General features: G+C 39.0%; 3 protein-coding genes across 5 annotated transcripts in view; 1 reads left to right on the top strand and 2 right to left on the bottom strand.

Annotated features, from left to right (window-relative positions):
• The window catches only part of LOC103457985 (DNA repair protein RAD51 homolog A), a 49,369-nt gene that overhangs the window by 2,914 nt on the left and 23,265 nt on the right, over nucleotides 1-23,190 (top strand). The window lies entirely within an intron of this gene.
• Nucleotides 5-16,376, bottom strand: LOC103457987 (gamma-aminobutyric acid receptor subunit rho-2). Its single transcript, XM_008398496.2, has 10 exons — nucleotides 15,902-16,376; nucleotides 13,732-13,803; nucleotides 12,705-12,811; nucleotides 5,839-5,906; nucleotides 3,179-3,402; nucleotides 3,019-3,101; nucleotides 2,190-2,330; nucleotides 1,512-1,664; nucleotides 472-680; nucleotides 5-382 (listed from the first exon to the last, which is right to left on the bottom strand). Exons 1-10 carry the CDS (start codon nucleotides 16,024-16,026, stop codon nucleotides 68-70), a joined length of 1,497 nt encoding a protein of 498 aa, XP_008396718.1. The 5' UTR covers nucleotides 16,027-16,376; the 3' UTR covers nucleotides 5-67.
• The window catches only part of ube2j1 (ubiquitin-conjugating enzyme E2, J1), a 9,294-nt gene continuing 4,305 nt past the window's right edge, over nucleotides 18,202-23,190 (bottom strand). Inside the window, exons 6-7 of the mRNA XM_008398495.2 lie at nucleotides 21,710-21,829; nucleotides 18,202-20,184 (exon numbers count right to left, since the gene is read on the bottom strand). Coding sequence (XP_008396717.1) covers nucleotides 19,897-20,184; nucleotides 21,710-21,829 — 408 coding nt within the window. The 3' untranslated portion in view covers nucleotides 18,202-19,896. The remainder of the gene's footprint in view (nucleotides 20,185-21,709; nucleotides 21,830-23,190) is intronic.

The following is a 23,190-nucleotide window of genomic DNA, read 5'->3' as shown; positions in this document are numbered from 1 at the left end:
ACAGCTTTCCAAACTGAAGGAAACATTTTCCTTTTTTCTTTTGCAGCTTTATTTAAAATGCACACACTCAGCAGTACACACACCAGTAGATCAGGTTGAATAAGATGTAAGCACCTGGGAAGATCATGCGGGAGTAAGTGTCAATGGTGTGGGTGTTCTGGATTATGCGGAAACTGCGAATGCCCTTCTTCTTAGTCTCTGTGGACTCATTGTCCAATGTGAGATGGACCACCATCTGCTCCTGTTTGTCGGACGGATCCTCTGCTGCCATAGAGGCTCTGGTGTACCCTGCCAGACTGTTTGCATCTGCCTCGCTGTACATTCCATCCAGCATCATGGTCTTGGTGTGAGGCATGCCACAAGTACAGGGCAACGTTTGGGACTGGGTGAAAGAAAGAAAGGAAGGAAGTCATGACTGAGTCTAGGGATTTTTTGGAACTGGTTGTTACTGATTTTGAAATCGTATCATACCTGTTCCTTTAGTTTTTCTCTTAGCTTCCGGTCTTTACCATCTCTCACTGTGGTGAGATAGTTGACTGCTGCATATTCAAGCACAGAGAGGAATACAAAGACAAAACTAACCCAGAGGTAAATGTCGACAGCTTTGATGTAAGAGACCCTTGGCATGGAGGCGTTGACTCCAGTAATAATAGTAGACATAGTCAGCACTGTAGTTATACCTGAAGCACAGAAAATAGAACAACTCTGTTTGTATAGAGGTCAATGAGGGCTGCAGAGAAAACACAAGTAGCATCAAAGGATTGCATAGATTACGTAGTAACTTCCAGTCATGAGAAAAAGGAAATGTCACTGAACTCATGTAAAAAGAAAAATACAACCCATGATTTAAAACTACAGTAGGTAACTTTTACAAAAATATATTGTTTACATATTTGTTAAAAGTGTCACCATGTCCTGACAGTGTAATATGAGACAAATAATCTGTGAAAAGATTGATCTCCTCCATCTCCACCCCAATACGGCAGATGTTTTCATGGCGTAGCAGATGAAGACTGCAAACAGTCAGACCTGTAACTGAGCCGCCTGCAGCAATAAAACGTGAGCACAGACAGGTACGCACAGGTGGTGCTTCTGAGCTACAGCTAGACTTCAACTCCTTAAATGGGCTGTGAATGGAATATCAGCAAGCAACTGACACAGCAAGAAAGAAACAAAGATAAGAAGAAAGACAAGAAGAAAGGAGGAAGAAAAAAAGGTAGGAAGAGAGAAAAAAAAGAATGAATGAGAAAGTGAAGCAAAGAAAGAAATAAGCAATGTTGTTGAACTCAGGATCTCTGTCACAAAATGAAGACCGGTGTCCCATCAAAATTTTATCTTGATTTTCCAGATATTTTTTAAACTGGTGTTTAGTGAAGTGCTCACAAGAACTGAACACGACCCAGGTGTTCATTTTCTGTCCAATCTTAATTTGCTCTATGCCTCAAGATCCATACAATGTCCTGTTGAGATGAACAAATTTCGATTTGAACCAGCACAAAGGTTTTTGTTACCTAAAGAGACCCTGGCAGGAACAGCCCTGCGGTCGATCCAGAAGGACACCCAGGACAGCATGACCATCAGAGTGGCAGGAAAGTATGTCTGCAGCAGGAAGAAGAAGATGTGCCGTCGTAGGGTGAAGTTGATGTACAGCCGGTTGTACCATCCTGGAAAACAGGAAACGATGCAACCCAGTTATTTGGTGAATGTTCTGATGAACAACCCCAGACCATGTTGCTGCCACCACCATGTCTCACTGTGGCTTTGTTGTTCTTTTGGTGATGCTCAGTATTTTCTGGGCCACAAATAACTTTTAAAATTGGGATCCAAAAGTTTCAGTTTGGTTCTTTCAGATCATAAACTTTCCCACTCCAGCAATAGTTGATTTATACTACCAGCTCCTTATCGTCTACTCTGCAAGAATCTTTGCAAAAGTAAATATATTAATAATATTTTCTTGTGTATTATTATATACACAAAAATGTGTATATTAAAAATATACACACTTATTATTACATAAATCTAATTTATGTCAAATTAGATTTGTCATAAAGCTCAATTACAGTCTGAAGATTCAAAAACAATCACACAGAACCCTATTGATATTTTTCAGCTTATCCCACTGTACATCATAAATGCTTTTACAATTTACACCAGACAGATTTACTAGGTAATTATACACACAAAAATACCTGTGCTGCTGTAGAAAGCCAGTCTGGAGGTGGTGTGAAACTTCTGGATGAGAAACTGGGATAAAGAGATCCTGTCATCTGTGCTCAGGGATTCATCCCCACTTTTCCAGTAAAGCATCAGGTCTTCATCAGTGTAAGCGTCTGAGGGGCAGAAAGCACAACCAGAGCAAGGAGATACTTTGGTTGGATCAGACGCTTTTAGCGGTTAACATATTTATTGAAGGTTTTCATTACAAACATATCAGAGTTACCAATAAGGTGACTTTTATAGCAAATACTTATTTGTTAAAACTATCACCATGTCATGACAGCATAACATGAGACAAAAAAAATCAAGCTTCACTGCTTTAATTGAGCTTTAACTGAGCTGTTCCTGTCTCCTTCTTTGTCAGTGCCTTTGAAAGATCAATTTCCTATCAAATGTTTCAAGGGGCTCATGCTGAATCAGCAACATGTGTGTTAGTGTACTGCACTAAATTGAAGATATAGTGCTCATAGGTTTCAGTGAAAATTTAATACAGAAGCACTTTATGATTAAGATTAAATAGTAGCATAAATGTGACGAGGTAGGGAAGGAACTTTAGAAGAGGAACAAAGGCTTTCGATGTGAAATGCCTTTACAGCAAATCAATCAGAGCAACAGAAAAGGATGTCAGCAAAGTGACTGAAAAAGCACCGGATCTTTAAGGAGTTCTACAGAAATGGAGGAATTACATTCTGCCATCTTCTAACTGCTGGTTCATAAGCTTTAGCCAGAATGTCCATAGCCACTTGTAAGAAGAAGCACAGTGAGACAAAAGGCTGTAAACTCAGTGTTTGTGAAACTTACAGCTCTCCAGCTCCAGCGTGCATGTCTGTGAGTCCAGAGGGAAACGACTGAAATCCATGTTGCAAGCAGCAGTAACTGTTACCCTGAGGGATAAAGAAAGGACAGTGTAAAGCCCAGCAGCGTGGGAGCCTGCCAGCTTGGATTTAGTTGGGTTCCTCACCTCAGGCTGTACAGAACATGGCCATCTGGAAAAACCCTCAGCATGATATTGTCGGTGGTGGTGTCATGGATGAAGGACCTCTTAGAATGGACGAAGAACACATCAGGGACCCAGATTTTTTTCACTAGGCGCCCATCAAAAGTCATGCTCTTATTTGTGGCGCTTGGAAAAGCCAACCTTTCGTCCTTCCAGTAGTGCCTTAGATACAGAGTCATGGTGAAGTCCTAAGGGAGGGGGATTGAGGGTGGGTGGCATAAACAGATTCAGGATTAAGTGTCAGTAGAGGGACTACTTGCTTGCTTTCTCTAGTTTATTAAATTCCTCCAGGATTACTGCAGTCTGACCCATGCCAGCTGGATTATTTGGTTATGTCGGGACCAAATGCACATACTCTACAGACGTGTGAAACATATGTTCACTAAATCATCTAACTGGCCATGGTTTCCATTGATCCAAGCTGATTGGAGTGCTGTCGCCTCACATTACCCTGCTACTTTACATCTGAAGGATGCTCTGCTGCAGCGCTGCAGCCCCGTGTGACGGATCACTCTTTGCCCCGTTCTCCTCACGCCATTATATAAGACYGGATCACTTAGAAATAATAGCTATGACAACACATTGTACTATTGGCATACACCAGAAGAGAACCTTTGATGTTGCATAAGAGGAGAAATTGGACATTTCTCAAATAAATATAACAGCAAATAAATATTCTTTATTGTCCTTCACTGAGGTAATTCAGCTGTTTCAGCACCAAACAGAAACACAAAACCTAACAGACACATAATGATAGAAATATTGTCTAGGTAGACAATTTCTGACATAACTGTACATGTTTGGTTCTGAAGGATTACATCAAATGTGAATATTTAAAGTCTTTAATGCTTCTTATATTATGTATTGTAATTATTACTTATTGGAATATTATTTATTGCTTATGATTTGTCCAATTATGCCCCCACTGTGCTGCTTTCACAGAAATAATTGGTCTAGTGTTCTGCTTTTATTGACTTTAAGAAGAGAAATAATTATTCCAAAATATTTAAAATCAAAATCAGAATATGTTTTTTTAATTTAAAGCAGATTGTGAAGTAAACTCTGTGAAAATGTTAGAATGATTTCTTTGTCATAGGAAGACAAGCAAGACTGTTTTTATCTCCTAAAATATGTGTCAATTTACTCTCACTGTTTATTTTAAACTATGTTTGGCAGAGAAAAAGAAGTTTGTGGAAACAATCTAAGATGGATATTATTTTTAATTCAATGTTCAATACCTGAATTGATTGACTTACAAAAAATACGTAGTTATTTGCTGTATGTGTGTCTTAAATATCTGCATAGTGCAGTCATATTCCATAAATTATTCAACTAAAAAGTTTGTTTATTTCACTAACTGAGTTCACCAAGTGAAACTTAAAGATGGTCAGAAKATACTTTTAATCTGACAAACAAGACAAACAGCAGATTCTGTTTTACTGAACATGACTGTACAGATATCTGGGGTTTTATTATCACGCTGTGATTGTATAGCTGGTTAAGAGTGTCAGTTATGCCCACTGATGTTTTGCCTTGTGTTTATAATGTTGAATTGTTACAAATAAGTTACAAAGTGAACTAAAGTTTTCAAGTTAATGTGTAGCTGGTGATTTTAAAAAACGGACAGCAGCCTGGCAGAAAATATTCTGCTTTTCAAAACTTTGGCTGCTGAAAAGAAAGCAACAACATGACCTGAAAATCACATTTCACTCCACTAGCTCTAGTTGCTGAACTACAATTCTTTATTTGACAGTAAAGAAAATGTTTGTGTAAGATGTCAGGTCAGTTTCAGATCATTTTGAATGATGTGAATACAAGTTAATAAGAAGGATGAAAAATTGGACAAAGCAGCATAAGGTCATAAAAAACAGCAAATGATTATGACTCAGAACTCTGCACACTTCAACATTCTGATTTAATGTCATTACCAGCAGCTATAGGCTGGAATCATTCATGTTCTTCCTTATGTTCTAAAACAACTAAATCCACAACCTTGGGATCCAAATTAAACATAATCCTCATGCGCCCTTGCAAACATGAGATTATACAACATCATTTTCCGTCCAATTTATAAACAGAGCAGAAGGCTGATTTAATTACATCAGTCAAACCTGTTTTAATTTATTCTGATGATCAACAAAAGAGGTGTTTCCTGAAAAAGAGCTTGAATTTTACTTGAATTATCATAACTTCACTCAGTAGAGGATTGCTCTGTCACTGTCAGCACCAAAGTTCAATTTAACTAAACTAGAAATTATTCTGAGCTGCATGTAGTTGCTCATTAGAATCAATAAAGTATCTTTGAGTTGAATTGAATTTTGCGCTGGAGTTAAAATTCTGGCAGTGTGACAAATTTGTTTGGCAGTCAAGCATTTGTTTACATGCTGTTAGAGAAATATTTCTGCACCGACTCATTAGCTGCAGCATCTGAACAGCATCCTGTGCCTGTGTTGCAGCAGAGGTCATTTATTTCAAACTTCCAATCTTTCTCATCTAATAGCATCAGTTATGTTGAATCTGGCTTGTTTTTCTTATTTGTAATTATCTGCTTCACCTGCCCATAACTGATCAGATAGTGTGAAACTGGTTGCACTTCGTGTCATTCAAACATTCAAGCAGCATACCATGTCAACTTCAGATATGCTGTCCAAACTCTCCACCTGAACATCCACTCCAACTGGGACAGCCGGACCTGCAGATCAATACCAGAAAGCTCATTATCAGCATTGCTTTGTCAGTTTTAAAGTTGCTAGATGATGTTTCTACATACTGCAGATATAAACCAGTGTACACTTTCTGTTTTTTCCCTTTGCTTTGAACTCTAACTGATGGTTGCTAATTACTCCGGGTGAGCGATATTGACAAAAAGTGATATCACTATATATATTTTTAAAAACCTTGAGAACAATATCACAGACGATATTCCACATTTTCCACTTTTTTAAAATTATTGTTGGATTTGGCCAAACAAATATGTAACTTCAAAACAGTTCCACYGAAGTAACATCTGTTAGTGTTTAGATTTGTAGCTCTCATGTTCCGACAACCACAACCCCACCCTAACACTCCGCCCTCCCCTGCTGCAGCGGCCAAACAACAGGAACTTCTGTAAATCCTTTTCTTATCGCAGGTAGCAGCTGATTCTGTGAAAGTCAGACCAGACCAGAGTGTGGACCAGCTGACCAGCTTCTTCTTTGTTGTAATGGTGTAAGAAAGCATTAGCATGTAGCACCACTGGTACTACTGTCAACGAGACAATATGGCTCACCAATAACCTCACATTTGTGTTGGGCTGTTTTAATCAGCTGAGTCTTCCCACCATGAACTGTGTTCACTTAATAATGTAATATAGCACTTTTTAACATGCTTAAAAACCCAATACACCCTTGTGAAAAATAAATATATTAAGTATATTAAATATTAGCATACTTGAAGCCAGACTAATCATCGGTATACTTCAAGTTTGTTAAGAGTTATTTAACTGAAAGCATGCTATTTTGGAATAACTGATTTTGTGCTTAATATATTTTAATTGTATTTATCAATCCATCCATGTTCTAACACCCTTGTCCCTAGTCGGGTTGGGAGGGTTGCTGGTGCCTCTCTCCAATGAACATTTCGGGCAAAGGCAGGGTCACCCTTGACAGGTCGCCAGGCAGGGCAACACAGAGACAGACAGCACAAACAACCATGCACACACACTCACTCACACCTAGGGAGAATTTAGAGAGACCAATTAACCTGACAGTAATGTTTTTGGACTGTGTGAGGAAGCTGGAGTACCTGGAGAAAAGCCACCATGCACAGGGAGAACATGCAAACTCCATGCAGAAAGACCCCGGGCTGGTTATTGAACCAAGAACCTTCTTGCTGCAAGGCAAGAGCTCTACCAACTGTGCCACTGTGAAACCCTAATTGTAATTAAATTGTAGAAAAACTTTAGAAAAAATTGGAGTATACTAAGTGTACTATTACATTGCTAAAGTGCAACAACTAAAAGTATACTAGTTAGAACATAAAAAACCCTTATGTGTACAATCTCCATGCTTGATTAGTATATCTTACGTATGCCATTTTTGTGAAAGAATTACACAAAAATGTATTTAGAATGTCTTCTAAATATAGATGCATTATATATTTTATATTAGTACTGTGATCTCAGTATGCTCCAATTAAACCTTCAGTTTATTATAATTGCTAATGAAGTACACTTTTTAGTTATTTATCAATGTCTTTTATTATTCTGCTTTGCCTCTTTGTTCTTTACATGCTTCATACACACTACAGTACTGCAAAAACATCAGGCTAACAGGACACAGAACACAGAAGGATGAAGTTCAACACACTTTACGGCGGAAGAAAAATTACAATGTGTACATTGCCAATGTACTATCACAGAATTGTACTATAACAAGTATATCTATTTGTTAAAAATGTATTTCAGAAAAATACAACATATTTAAAACGTACTTAGATATATTATTTTTTCACAGTATGACTGATATATTGGATGTTGAGTTAAAATGAGCTGAACTGACATGGACTGAGATCAGGTTCAGACTGAATTCAGCTCATTATTAAGTATACAAGCTAAATAACATTTAGTTCAAGTCAGCTTAATTCATTCTATTAAACACAGTTTCATTCTGATCAGTTCGGTTCAGGAACAAGCATTGGATCAGTTGGACCAAACATAAGTAAATTGGTCTTAATGGAAGAGAATCTTTTGTTTTATGTCAGCTAACCTGAAATGACTCTGATCTGAATTGGAGTCAAACTCTATAAATATCTGAACTGAATCAAATGAATTGGCTGTCTAACAGCCAAGAGATTTTTTTTGTTTATCAGCCAGAGTTTCTGATAAAAATAAATATATAACGTTGTTATTCTACTCATGATGTCGTCTGCTACCTTGTCATGAAGCGCTCCCTCATAAAACAAGAGAATAGAATACTCTGGTAAGCCATGACTAATAATACACATCATTTCACATAAGGTCTTTGGTTAAATAGTTGACAAGATTCTGCAGTTTACTGATGTGTTTTGCTCAACTGACTGAGTGGATGAGAAATAAGAACAATTTGGGTTTTAAAGGGATATGGAAGAGTATCCTACTACCCTTATCATTAGTAGAAAAAAACAAACAGACAGAACCTTCTGTCATTTGTTCAGTGCAGTGACATTGGCTGCTGTGGTCTGGTTAATCTGTGAAGCCGTACGGGTGCCAGCCTTACATAACCCAAGGCCCAGCAAATCTGCTACCTGGAAGATGGGATATTAACTCCTGCCCAATTCCAGCTGTCGGTCTTGTCCTCCTTTCTCTTACTCACACCATATGCCCCACAACACGTGCCGAACACATTAAATCCTGAACTTCAGCTGGTGTGACATAACATCAGACACCTGCTGAAAAAGCAGAAATGAGAAACAGAGGTCTGCTGGTGCCTCAGCACAGCCTGCAGCTGCATACGGCCACAGCTAGACTCAGAAAGCTTTTCTGAGCTGTGTATGTTCCCCTGGTTACAGGGTGCATGAGTGTTTGATCCAAAGCTGTTTTGCTGTTTTGAAGCTTTTTTTTTTTTTTTGCATCAGAAAATTTCCCCAGTAATCACTAATTCTTAGATGACACCTATTAGTGTGTCAGAGCAAAGCTCCACTCCACAGCTCCTGATGACTCTTTATGGCTCTCAACAGCACTTCAGTGTAATGCTAAAGTGCATCCACTGGCATTTCCTCATGACCAGAAAGCTATAAACCCAACCCACCACAGACACACACACACACGCCTACACACACACCCCTACACACACACGCATGCACACGCACACACACACACACACACACACACATATGCATGCAAACACACACACAAACATCCAAGAGCAGAGAACACCTCAAGTCAAATTAAAATGCAACTCAATCTGTGGGCCCAGGCTGCCAGAGGAGTCTTAATGACACGTCTTTTCTTTTTCCAGAGCTCTGCCAAAGCCCAACAGCTTGTATAATTAAAAATCTTTCTTTTTAAAATGCAAATGTTACAAAAACACAGGAGCACAATAAAAAATATAATTTATTTGTTTCCATACTTTGTCACAAAAGTAGCTACATTTAGGTGGGTTTGAGATTTCAGTCAACCAGCTGATTCCTTTTTAATTAAGCTAATTATGTGAGTCATTAAGCAAGCAACCTTTCTGTTCCTAATTCAGAAAGTTACACCACTGTCTGTATAATAACCACTAAGAAATTCAGTTCATTAATGTTGGTTATTTGCGAGCACAGATGTTTTAAATGGTCCGTATCTCCAGGCTGAATGTTGGCAGAGGAGAGCAGGATGATGTTCTGTCCTTACTGCTTATCCAGTAATAACTCAGAAATAACATAAAACACAATGCTAAAACATATCAGAATAAAGGTCAAATAAGGTGAACCATTTTGTTAGTGGGATTCATGGAAAATGCTTTCCATAAGGCCGGCAATTTTAGTTATTAAAAAACCAGTTTGCATGCAGGGAATTAGAATTTTCTGATGCTAATATAAATCTGAGATAATTACTAAATCTAACATAGCTACCTTTAACCCAATATAATACCAGTACACGGTTTGTTTAGTAATTTATTAATTTCCATCCCAGCTGTGTGTTCCATATTTTGCACAATTTGATTTGATATATACTCACTTTACATCTGAAGCCACAAACAAGTACATCATGTAAAGTAACTCTACATATTCTGTATACAGGTGCTCTTAAAAGAAATCCCAGCTCTTTATTTCTCCAGTCAAACTCAGCGTTCACAGAATAATCTTCATGTCATTTTTACAGATGCTGAGGACACCCATCCCACACTCATCTGCTCTTGGATTAGCAGCTGTAAATCCGTCACCGGTTCATCACGCTTAGATCAGACAGCTAGGCCTATGCATTACAAGGGTAAATCCAAAAAGGGAATTCCAGTGATGCAATGCATAAGAGTCGATATTTCGGCAGAATATCTCAGTGCTATTTTTATACAAATACGGACTAATGCATGGTGGATTTATCTGTTTTCATCTATGTTTTTCAACCTAATGAAGAGAGGAACAAACAGCTGTACCCAAAGAAATTCAAAAGCAACATGATGACAAATATTCTCCACCTCTTCCACTGTTTAAATCAGGTCTGACCAAAGGGAGCTGGTGCTGTTGATTTAGTTATGACACCAGAAACATATCGTACTCCTGGACATAAACTGTTTTTTTTTCTAGGTAAACATTAATAATAAAGTTATTTTAGATTCTGTTTTGGACAAATAAAATTAACTTCACTGTTATACTGTTTACGGTTTGAAAAAAATCATCTGGCACAGCCACATTTTACTTGGTTGTGTTTCCAGAATCATGATCAAAAAGAAGGTTTCAATTATTGTGGCGCAGTCAACAAACAGGAAGTAGTTCTGTAAGAAGCTTTGATGACACTAAGAGGAACCACAGCAGCTGTTTGACTCACAATTCTCCCTCAGTCAGAGGATTGCACTGAAATCTCTCTCCCTGGAAAGGGAATGGGATGCTCACTGCTCACACAAGTCAGTGTTTGGTGATGCTAGAATGAGTTTTCTGCAGGACCTGACAATAACGATAAGTAAATACAAGACAAAAGGCTCCTCAGTGGGACGTATGCTCCCATCTGTGGCTACAACTATTGTCCTAAAATTCACCATGGTCCGTTTCCTATAGTGGTTTAAACAGAGCTGTTTAATTCTAAACAGCAAAGAGCTGGACTCTTTAGTTGAATCATAAGCTCCTTATTTTTAATTGCCTGCTAAAATTCAAGCAGCAGGGGCTTTTTCTGACATTCAAAGTGCAAAGCAACCACACAGATAATGACTACAAACTGAACATGACAGAATGGTTCTGCCAACATATGGTGGAAACGATGTATTGAAGAAAATACAAAAAAAACAAAAAAAACACCTTAAACAGCTTCAGAAAATCCTGGCAGTGCTTTAGACAGATGCAAGAAGCACGACTCCATGGTAACAATGAGGCGAGGGGAGGAGTTCTGTTCCAGGTTCTGCAGGGTTCTGTCACTTTAACTCAGTGTGATGGAACATAGTTCTATCGCTGTGGCTCTTGGAAGTATTACTTCCATTAACCCTAACCCTCACCCTAGTTATGAATTAAAAGATATCAGAACAAACCTCTCCTATGTGAAGAAGTAATGTTCCTCTAAACCAAAAACTGATTGTATCATCATTGGCAACAACAGTTGTCATCAAATGTTTAGCATGAGCTGCATGTTTAAGGTTGAGCCACATCATTTCAGTCAGATTTAAGTGCAGACTTCAACTAGGCTATTCCAGAATCAACTTTTATTAGTGGTGAGTTGGACTTAATGCCAGACCCAAGTTTGTCTGAGCTTGAAATTCTCTAAATTCAGAATTTTCAGGTGGAGAGCTGAAATGATATTTTCTTGCAGCAAGTAACTGTTCAGCTGTTGGTACAATGTTCTTTTGTCTTTGTTTTAGTTTTACTCCACATGGAACAGGGAGCACACCTTTCAAAAAGTTCCAGTTTTCTCATGTCAGTCAATAGAATATGTTCCTAAAGGTCCTGGGAAACATCAAGATGTTTTGGGGATGGGTCTTGGTGGTATTCTTGGTTATCAGTGGACTAAGAAGGTATTGGAGTCATTTTGGTTGGCTGGTCAGTCCATGAAACAATGCAAAGGGTCTCCAGTGTTCCATCTTTTCTCCTCTTCTCACAGTGATTCCCTCTAGTCCCAAAGCTTTACATGTCTTTGTTCCCCTTTCCAGACTGATAGACCTTGCTTCTCGTTTATTTTTATTTTTTTTCTGATCTTACAGTGTTTCCTGTTTTGATTCAGATTTTATTCAAATGCTATCTTAATTCTACAATGTGACAGTGATAACAGGCAGGTGTGACTCAGGAATTGAGTGCAGCTTAAAAAAAAAAGAAAATAAAACTTTTTTACAGTAAATTTACCTGTAAAAAAGGTAAACTTTTTCCCTTTCTGTCCACACTGTGCCAGATTGCTTTCAATAACTTTGTTTGTATTCATAAATGAAATCATCATCAGAGTTGCTTTTTGTGTTTCGTTGGGTTATCTTTGCTTGTTGGTAAAATTAGTTTTATCTTCTGACATAGTCATAGTTTTGACAAAAAAAAAACCTAACAAAAAAACTGAAGAAATATGCAGGGAGGGAAGCCAACTGATCCATAAAAACTAATGGTGTTAGGGAACCACTGAGCAGAGGTACTGCTGTCAACAACTCTGGCTGTAACTGGATCTGAATCTGCCTACTTGTGATTGGTTGGACTGGAATAGAGTGAATTGAATTGGACTTAAATTTGAAGCCATCTCAATTCATTTTCATAGAATATGACTGTAGAATAGAATAGAATAGAATAGAATAGAATAGAATAGAATAGAATAGAATAGAATAGAATAGAATAGATACTAAAGTAGTGGTAGCTTTCAAGAGAAGTTGCTTACCTGCGAATGCTGGCCTCATGGTGAAGTCGTGTTCATCCACACGCAGAAGGTGACTGGTTTTCAGCTTTCGTGTTTTGGTGCCATCGATGATCTTCCTTGACAGAGGACTGAGAAGAGTAAACAGAGAAACAGGGAAAAAGAATCAACATATTTTAAACAATGACAAGGTGACCATGTGAACAGCAAAACTGATCTTTGTTACTCAAAACTACGCCTCTTTATATATGCTAATAAACAAATTTTAATTCTGTGCAAAGAAGTATCAAGAAATACACACTGTACTTATAATTACAGACTACAAAGGCTTTTTATGACTTCTTTACATTTTGCTTGAGAGGAGCTAGGCTTTTATGCAGTCTTTAAAAGCCTTTTTGGCCTGAAAAGCTGCTTTTATTTGAACTTTCACTGTTTTTGTTATATTCAGAAAGGTATCTGACTATTTTCAGATGTGTCTCAATGAGTTTATGATTCCTGGAGAGCTCTTATCTGATAACCTTTCATCCAACAGATGGAGGTTGAAGGATCTCTCTAGTCTGGCATCTTATTGGACTTTCTTTCTTTTTCTTTGAAACAGATTTATTTCAGTGAGTTCTTTAAGCCTGAACCTTCTTTATTTTACCACCTATTCAATTATCATTGCAGACATTCACAAAAACATGGTCAGGTACAAGAACTGGACATAAAAAAACTTAAAAGCCAGATTCTAGAAAAACTCTTCAAAAGTCCTTAGGGCCTGTGCAAGAATGTGCGCAAAAAGCTTCCTGCCACCAATTACATATAAACTTGAGGGCAAACTTTTGTTTGTAGAATAAAACCTTTAATAAGTATGAAGAAATATTGATGTGGACAATGTCCACCAAATGTATCAAATCCAATGACAGCTGATTCAGTCTTCCAGTTTATTGTTAGATTACATCTTAAGTTGGTCAACTTGAGGCAATGTCTCATTAGCAACAAATAGAACAGTGAAATAGAATTAGATCTTTGTTGCTGAATGACTGACATTAATGTTTTATGAGCTACACACCCGTTCACCATGCCAGCCTCCAACCCTGTCTTCCCAACAAGAACCACAGCATCAGGTGTTTCCCCCAGGGTCCTACAAAGACACATATTCATGTTCAAATTGATCATAGAAAAAGCAAAACAGGAAGCATGCCAGAACAGTTACAGAATGACGATGCTAAGAACAAAAGGAGATCAAAGTAAATGAATGGGTCATATTATGATTTCCTTTCTTTCTTACCATAATCATATTTTGTAAACCTTCTGTTTACTATCAGAACTGTACAGAAAAACTGTGAACTTCCAAATTACATAGATGTCAAGATCTGTAGGAAGCTGGAATTTCAGTGTTTTGCTTAAGGACACTTCAGCGTGTAATGGTGGGGAAGCTGGAATTTAACTCAAAATCCATCCCTGATCCCAGATGACTACTCTTCAAACTGACCTTGGTCAAACTAAATTGAATCAAAAACTGAATCAAATCATTTCTTGGACCTCCTTTGGAACCGGTACTCTTTTAATTGAATTAAATTTGGTTTATTTAGACCCAATCCATAAAACAGAAGTTCAAACCAATCATACATTCCAATTGATAGTTTTCAAATAATGCAGTCATGTGCAGTTTGTTTCTCAAAGTGGTTGTAAAAGTTTTCTATAAGAAACCCAACAGATCACAATGAGTCACTGACTTGCAGCATTCGCTGCTCTTGGACAATCAAGAGCAAAAGTTAAGCTGTATAATTCTGTTTCCTGGTCTGGAGCCTCGGCTGTCACTGTTTTGAAGGAATAATCAATTTGGCCAATTTCCTAGAGAGAAGAAGCTGCTCCATCCAAAGTGGGATGATACTGTCTCTCTGGATCAGACCCAGGTTTTCCCCAAAATGTTTGCCAATTATCAATGTAGCAAACATCGTTTTCAGGACTCCACTTAGACAACCAGCAGTTGAACGGCAACATGTTATCACTGGTCCAATCAGGCTGGAGACCAGAGAAAATGACATCGTTTTAGTAAACTTATACATTCAAGCAACAGTGACCTCCGATTGGCGTAACTGGGTGTCATCACCACCAGTATAAACAACTATCTTACTTTATTCTTTGATGTGGCCCATTCTGGCCCCTGGTAAACATTCAAACATGGCTGCTGGTGTCTCTAATGTCACCTTTCTGATGGTTAGCAGAGTCAGCTTCACAATGGGTGTGTTGCTGAGTGAGAAAAATCTGTTAGAATCACAGATGACCTATAGGATGGGATCTAGAACGATGTTTTCTACGTACTGTTACCTAGCCGATCTGAGGTACATGTATCTGCTGTGCTGGAGATCATCTCCAGCACAGCAGAGGATTGTTTCAGCCATACCACATAAACTGGTCACTCTACCATGTAGTGGGGTCCACTTTATGTCCTTGTGGTGTCAGTTAACACAGTGCAGTACATCACGTACATCTAGACTCAATTACATTTACTTGATTAACTTGTATTGGCATGTTTTAAATTTCATACAATTTAATTTCAGACATAAACACCCAAAGAAATGTTAAACTGAGACTTTTGAATGTACTCAAAAGTACATCTTCTAACATTATTTTCTGACTTCTCAGCTTCCTGCCTTTGGTTTGGAGGTCAGAGAAATTTTTTGTAGCTCAGTGTCAATGGAAGTACATTACACTCCTGCTTTAAACATTGGCTTGAAAGGCTTTATGCTGTGAAAAATCCTGAATTTGGAAACACACGTTTCTTATGTCTGAATGTATTATTTTGAAATGGTGAAAAAGAAAACAAAAACAAAAAAATAATAATAATAATAAATCATCATCCCATCTTTAATATTAGCTCAATTAAAACCTTAAACCTGTTTGTGCAGGCAAGCACAAGTCCTCTTTCGCTACTGAATCACATAAGAATCTCCCCTCTGCGTCTGTCTATCTTTTTACGCACGACTTGTCTGGCTCACCGCGAGCCCAGGAAACCGAGCAGTCCGGATGGACATGATCAACAGAACACATCCGCTGTTTTCATTCTCACCAATCTAAGCTGCCCGACAGCTGTCTCTATAGCTCCACAGAGCAGAGTTCCAGACTGAGTACATATTGAAGGACGAATGGATGGAGGATGAGTGTCTTCCATTGATCGACAGTGTTTTGATCATCAGTTCTGACTTCATGGTGGAACTGAATCTAAGAATACTTACTTTCCTGGCTTGAGAGTCTCCTCCAGCTCGGACCACCGCTTTCTCCTGCTTCCCAGCTTCCGGGACTCTGCCATTAGAATCAAAGACAGGAGAAGAAGAAGCAGGACCCTGGCATTACACGGCATGTTGACTTTTAAAGGTCCAGCGGGGATTCCACAAGAGAGACCTTGTGACCGCAGGAGGGGCGCTCTGAACCCGGTACCATCTCTTCTTTTGACGCACTGGCAAAAATGTGACAGGCATGAGACTGTGGAACTTGTTCGCCACAGAGATAAAGTCTGATAAGCGCTTTGATTGGTCAAACTGCAGAGCGGCTTTTTGTCACTGGGAAGCGCGCGGCATCAGCAGCACAAGGCACGCGCCGCAGAGCGAAATAAACAAACAAATCGACACGACGAATCCCGGTTCTGGAGAGAGGCTAGGAAAAGCACGTCAGTTCCTTTTTCTCTCGGCTGAAAATACTCTTAGATTGACCTAACCGCCACATTAATTCAACAAATTACCGTCAACAGCTGCACACTCACAAACACTGTTTCTGACCTTAGGACACGGTCTCTATTTAAAGTACACGGAGCTATATATATATATAGAAATCATTACTGATATAAATTTGTAATAAACGCATTACTGATTGCACTTTAAAAATTAGGTAACTTTATGTTATTAAAGGTAAAGTTTAAACAGTAATGATTTCTTGGTTAATGTCAAGTTGTCATAACAATGATTTACATGATATATATATATACACCGGTGACATGCGGTACATATATATATTATATATATTAGAGGTGTGCCGATCGATCGGTCACCGATCATAATCGGCCGATTTTCGTGAAAAAGTGCATGATCGGTGATCGGCGATTATTGGCTTATGTTGCCGATACCGATCACCTGCATCTCATTTCACTATTTTAATATAGACTTAATTTAGTCTTAAAGATTATGGGGAAACAAAAATCATAAAACATCAGCTTTACTGTAAATATTTCACTTTGACAAAGTTTTTTCAGTTATTCATTTGTGTGTTGAACTGGATCAGGACTGAATGATGGAGAAGTATCACTGGTGACTGCATGGTCTGTTAACTTTCCCCACATAGTTTTTTGGTGAGCATGTTGTGTTCAGGTGATTCTGCTTTAAGCAGCTGATCAAGTTTGGAAGAAAAGCTCAGAAACATCCCAGGGTGACCAGCAGCACAAACCAACCAGGCTGCATTGTGACAGGGAAAAATATCACCCAATTTCTGTGAAACAAAGCAGAATGCTGGTACAAAGAAAGGCAATTCCAAAAGTAATACATTTAAACTGTTAATAACTTCTTTTAATATGGCACTTCAACTGGCTCATGAATTTATCACTACTACAAAGAAAAGTTGAGATCATAGCAGAGATTACACTCACATCGTGCCACCACACTGATAAATGAAGCAATAATAAATGGTGTATTGACTCCATTTATTATTTTCGAATTAAGACATTTATAATTAAATAGTAAATGAATCCTTTTTCTGTCTCGGTTCTCCAGCTGCTCTAATAGAAGCAGCAGCTCAAAAGTCAAACACAATGAAAGCAGAAGAACCCATCCTTCATTAAAAACTAAAGTTTTATCCAAAGTTAGACATGGAAAGATGTGAAGTCTGTATCCTGCAGGGAGGAGCGTCGGCATCCTGCTTGATCAGGATGTTGATCAGGCAGCATCCTCTGGCTTTACCAATCTTAAATCAACTTTTTGGTTCTAACATTCATCAACTCCTGAGACTGATGTGGCTTCTGAAGCAGCTGTGGGAATCAGCATCATTTGTGAGTGTGAATGGGTGAATGACTGAATGTAGTGTTAAGCTCTTTGTGCTGTACAAATACAGGTCATTTATCACTTCACACAAACACAAGAGTCTCCTGAACGGCTGAGAGACGTACATCTGTTGGATAGACGGTTTTGCTGCTTAGCCACTTGGACTGAAAACAGTGGCTGTTTGACGTAGAAATGTAATAAGACGTAGAACTTTTAAAAGAATGTTCACAAATGACACCACAGTTCTAGGCTGCACAGCCTGCGCAGCCTTGGAAGCACAATTCGCTTCCAAGAACTGTGACTTGACTGCCTTCACTTGTATTCAGTCCAGTTCTTACCTATACTTCAAAGACGGGCATTCTTTGTTTATTAAACTATACTCAACAGCTATTAATCATTTAGATATTAAATGTCGCTATACTTAAATAACGAAGCAAAATTTTGCTACCATATAAGCACGACTGATCCTGCTGAGGAGTTGAGAGCTTTACAGTTTCTTCAGCAAATAGTTATTTTCCTCATCAGATTTATTTCACTGGGTTACATCTTTACTTGCAAACATAAACTCATAAAATCATTTGTGAACATTCACACGTTGAAAATTTTGTTGATGGTGATTCTTTGGCAAATCAATTATGAGTCTGAGGTTCTTACAAGTTCTAACAGTCCTGCTATAAAACCTGAAGATCACAGTGCATCATGCTGCATGTACACAAAAGAGAACTCAAAAACATCTGCTTAGAGTGAATATCCATCATTAACAGAAACCTTCAATTTAGCATAACAACTTCACTGAATTAAAAATCTGACGCTTTTAATTTTAAAGCACACCTGCACACACGCACGCACTAAGTTAATAAGAACTCCTTGTGTCTGTGGTAAATGGCAGCTTACAAAATACTCCTGATATTTGCTGACTCCCATCTTTCAAAAGATCAAGGAAAACATGAGAAGTGTGTGATAGTTTATATCTTGCTTTAAAACTTTCTCCAAACTCTTGGGCCAACATCATGGAATCAGATTTCTGTGCGGCAGGAATTTCAAACACATCACATCAGTCTGAGAGAAAGAGCTCACATTGGCCCAAGTTGCTAACTTATCAGTTACAGTTTTAATTGACAGAATAAGTACAGCCGTTGGATATTCAACAATTACATGAGGAGAGGGAGACATGTTGGCCGCAGCATGAGTTCTACAAATGAAAAAAGCTTTCCGTTCTTAAAAATTCACAATGCCGCAGAGAGTAAAAGTCACACTGATTAAAAGACACCCTGGAGGTGTCGTTGACTGCAGCAGCAGGAATGATACGACCTCCTGAGAGGAGCAGGCTGCTGAGGCGGCAGAGCACGAAGGGCTTTTCCAGCAAACTGGTTCCAGTACTAAATAAAAGCTAGTGCTAGCTTCAAACCCAGTATTTTTTCGGCTTAATGTTTTTAGGCTAAATGAGGAAGCAGGAAGTGATGCTACAGTCACACAAACTTCATGGAAAAGACCCTCCTCCATCAGAGGCTTGATGAAGGTTCACAGAGACCAACAACCAACTAAAACTCAGCGTCCTGAAGTGAAGAAAGGCGTCTAGAAATATTGTTATTATTATAAAAAGGCTTTAAGCACTATGTTTCAAGTTTTGGATTTACTGTGGTGTTTGTGTTAAGTTGATGGATGAAAACCGCTAAGCTTTAATGGGAACATGAAGTCGAGGCATGAGGAAGAGGAGTTAACCAGCTGTCATGCTAGACATGGTTGCTACTCTGCTGCCGTTGTTTTTCCCTCATCTGCTGACAGTTTGGATTCAGGGGAATTTCACAGTGAACTGTGTGCTGGGCCTCACCTAAACGTCACAAGTTGTGTAAAGCAGCACTTCTAAATCAAATATATGACATTAAAACATGTGTGCAGAGGCAATGAGACAAATTATACTGTCTGGGTAAGCCATTCCTCTGCTGAAACACAGGATACACCAGAGAAAGGAGGAAACATCCTGGAAGACATGATAAGGCTGGGCCTGCTTTGCAGATGTGAATAAAACCAGGAGTTTTTAACCTTTGTAATAGAATCACATTAGAAACAGCTCTAGCACCAGCCTGCTCTAGTTCAGGAAGCATGTTAGTGGAAAAGGCCCAACGTCAGTGTTAGCTACAGCCTCAGCTCGCTCTCCACGGTTCTGCTCAGAGTTCTGTGGACTACAGCAGTAAGGGGAAACATCACAGGTCATAGTTGAACTTGTATTCATTAGCCAAGTAGATTCTGCGGAAGATGAGGGCAGCCAAGGCGAGGGTGAGAACCACGATGAGGACTGCAGAGGCTGCATGGTTGTCACGGCGAGGCGCCGGGCCAAACAGAGCTCTGCTAGCTACTGGCTCTCTGCCGGCCCTGGGGGCCTGTCGGCTGAGCTGCTGGGCCCGGCGCTGTCTGGGACTGAGCCGACGAACAGGGCCGCTGTCATCAGAGGCCTGGGGCTCCTCTAGATCTGCTGCTGGAGACGCTTCCGCCTGCAGGGGGACATTAAATCCTTCAGACTAAGCCTTAAGTCACATGTTATCAGATACTTTTGTCTTTCCTGGTCCTCCTTAGATGTGTTCATGGTGTGTGCCGGGTTCTCCAGCTCAGAGCTCGGTTTCTATGTTTGGTTCAACCAAAGCAACATGAACTTGAGACAGTTTGTGTTCTCGCTACTCCAGCAGCCCAAACCCTAGTTTGGTTTCTCACAGCACTAATGTGTAGTCAGTGGTCACATCATTGGTCAGTATAATGAAAACTAAAAGCTCAAGATGAGAATCAGCACAGTGTGTGAGACGGTGCATAAAAGTTTAGGATAAATTAGATCTCATTTAATTAAACCTAGCAGGATTAGACAGCAGGCTGCATAAGAACAGGAAATCACTGCACAGACAACATGGACTTGTTTATGGGAAGTAACTGGTGGAGGAAGCTGGAGGTTAGTCCAGCAGACCAGGCAGTTTGCTGTGATCCATCTTTTTAGAGTTTTAGCTTCATCTTCAGAAACAGATGGTAGGGACTATTTTAGCTCTGCTTGGTTTATTTTAACACAGGATACTAATCTAAGTTGACCCTCTCCTCTGCTCCTTCAGAATCAGTCTCAGTGGTTCCCTGGATAGCATCTGGCACCAAAATCAATCCTCTTAGGCAACACAGTTTGCTGATATTTTCAGATCTGCTGAAGAAAAGCTGTGGAAATAAAAGCTGAAAGCCACACAGCTTGTCTGCTCTTACGCTGACAGAGAGCTGATGTCTGACTGCAGAACTAAAACCACCAACTATGGGCAACACCTCAGCAGCTGGAGCAGGCATGAAGAAAAAACGTTAATGTAAGAATCTGTATCCTCTTTTGTCTGATTTCCATCATTCCTGAATTCTGGGGTTTAGTTTTCTGAAAGCCAGAATAATCAAAATGACAAGAAATAAAAGCTTGAAATATTTTAATCTGAGATGAATCTATTGAGTGAAATGAATTAACAAAAAATATCAAACTTTTCCTCTTTTTTAATTTTTAAAAAATGTATATCAGTATAATATCTGCTGTTCTGACTGCTGCTAATCTCAGAAATATCAGCTCAGGTGTCTTTATGACCTGAGCTGTATGGGGTCTGTGTTGAAGCCCACCCATACTGGACTTGTATAGCAGAGGGGGACATAAGGAGCAAAGGTCAGACAGAGACCAGACTGAGTCTCTGAGCAAATATGGTGGGAAGACAGACAGATGTCCAAAACCTGCTTTTATTAGCTAAAAAAAACAAATGTAAGTAGATTTTCAAAATTTACCCAAACCAGCCTTGATGAGCAGTTAAAATATATATATATATTTCTGAGTATCTTGGGTCCTTTTATGAAAACTCTAATTTCAACCTGAAAAGTGATATTAAAGGTATTTCTAGTGTCACTGGAAGAGTGTGTACAGATTAAAAAGAAGTTTGCCTCACAGTGATTTCTGAAATCCAAATAAAACCTGACAGATCATAGCTATGTGGTTCTCAGTGTGTCCCACATGATACCTACCTGTTCAGCCTGGGGCCTTTCCTCAGCCTGCTGCTCAAAAGAGCTGGAGGTTTCTCCCTGGGTGACAGTTGAAGCTTTACTTCCACTTGTAGAAGCCTGTGGTATTATACTGGATTCTGCCTGCATGTACACACAGGAAACTGCAGTCATCAGCATGGTGTATTAGACCAAATCATTCAGACGTAGATCTTTATCATGACAGATATCACAGTTACAATTTTCGTTGGCCTAGATCAGAGGTGGGCAATCCTGGTCCTCGAGGGCCGGTGTCCTGTAACTATTAGATGTCTCCCTGGTAGAACACACCTGGATCCAAAGCTGAATCACCTCCTCAGTGCAGGCAGGTTCTCCAGAGTCCTGCTAACGACCTCATTATTTGACTCGGTGTGTTGAAGTAGAGACACATCTAAACGTTGCAGGAGTCCGGCCCTCCAGACCTGGAGTTGCCCACCCCTGGCCTAGATCCTTACTCACCTACTAAAAGTGTGTCCAACAACTGAAGGTCAAATAAACCAGAACTTTCTTTTTATTAACATATGTGAAGTGATCCAATTGAACAACAGAGGAAAAATCCGTATCTGAAGCCTTCCACTGCAACATTCAAGGCAGTATTAATTACTAGCAGTATTAATTAAAGTAATTAATTAAATGATAGGACATAGGAATTAAATTAATAGTTATATCTTTAATCAGTTTTGTATGCAACAGATTGAGCTGTCCAGGCTGGAATGATATCTTCATTCGTCTATAACATCATACTCTGGTTAGTGGCTCATAGATGTCAATCAAACTTCAAGAAAATGTAAACTTCTTGCAGCCTGAACCTTCCAGACAGTCTATGTGTTAAGAAACAACCAGCTAATTAAACACTAATAGATAAATGGTGAGTGGGAGATATTATGTATGCTATTATATATGATATTATGTATGATACAACTGCAGAGTTGTAATCTTTTGATCACAGTGGATCCCTGCCTGTTCCCGGTTCAGTTTTCACAGATGCTTTTTATAGTTTGTGAAACTGAAATACCTAGGCAAAATGCTACTTTACATGGTAACAGCTGACGTATCTAAAGCAGCCAATCCAGTAGCTCCTTTCACTTTCCTTGGCACCGATTGGCAGCAGCCCAAAAAGCAGAGATGTGAAGGATCCTGGGTGTTAGCTTCTTCAGTAGTGCAAGCCTGTTTATCAACAGTTAGTGTGCTAGGTACAATTAAAGTGTATTTGGTATTTGAAGTGATAAAATAAATTATGTGTTTTTAGAGGGTATAAAGTGTTCAGGGATTTCAGCTTTTCATAGGTTCATCACAAGGTTAACTTGTATAACTTGTGCACAAGGTTCTTTTTTATTGTAATTCTAGAAGTAGCTCTCTGAACAGTACTGACTAATACATTTCTGATCATTTGACATTTTATTTATTGAAAGTTTAAATCAAGGGTCACATTAATCAAACATTTTCTGCCTTTGAGAATATATATA

Source organism: Poecilia reticulata, linkage group LG21 (assembly GCF_000633615.1).
Source record: "Poecilia reticulata strain Guanapo linkage group LG21, Guppy_female_1.0+MT, whole genome shotgun sequence".
Taxonomy (NCBI): Eukaryota; Metazoa; Chordata; class Actinopteri; order Cyprinodontiformes; family Poeciliidae; genus Poecilia; species Poecilia reticulata.
The sequence above is the reverse complement of the archived record's forward strand: the minus strand, read 5'-3'. Positions and strand labels throughout refer to the sequence as shown.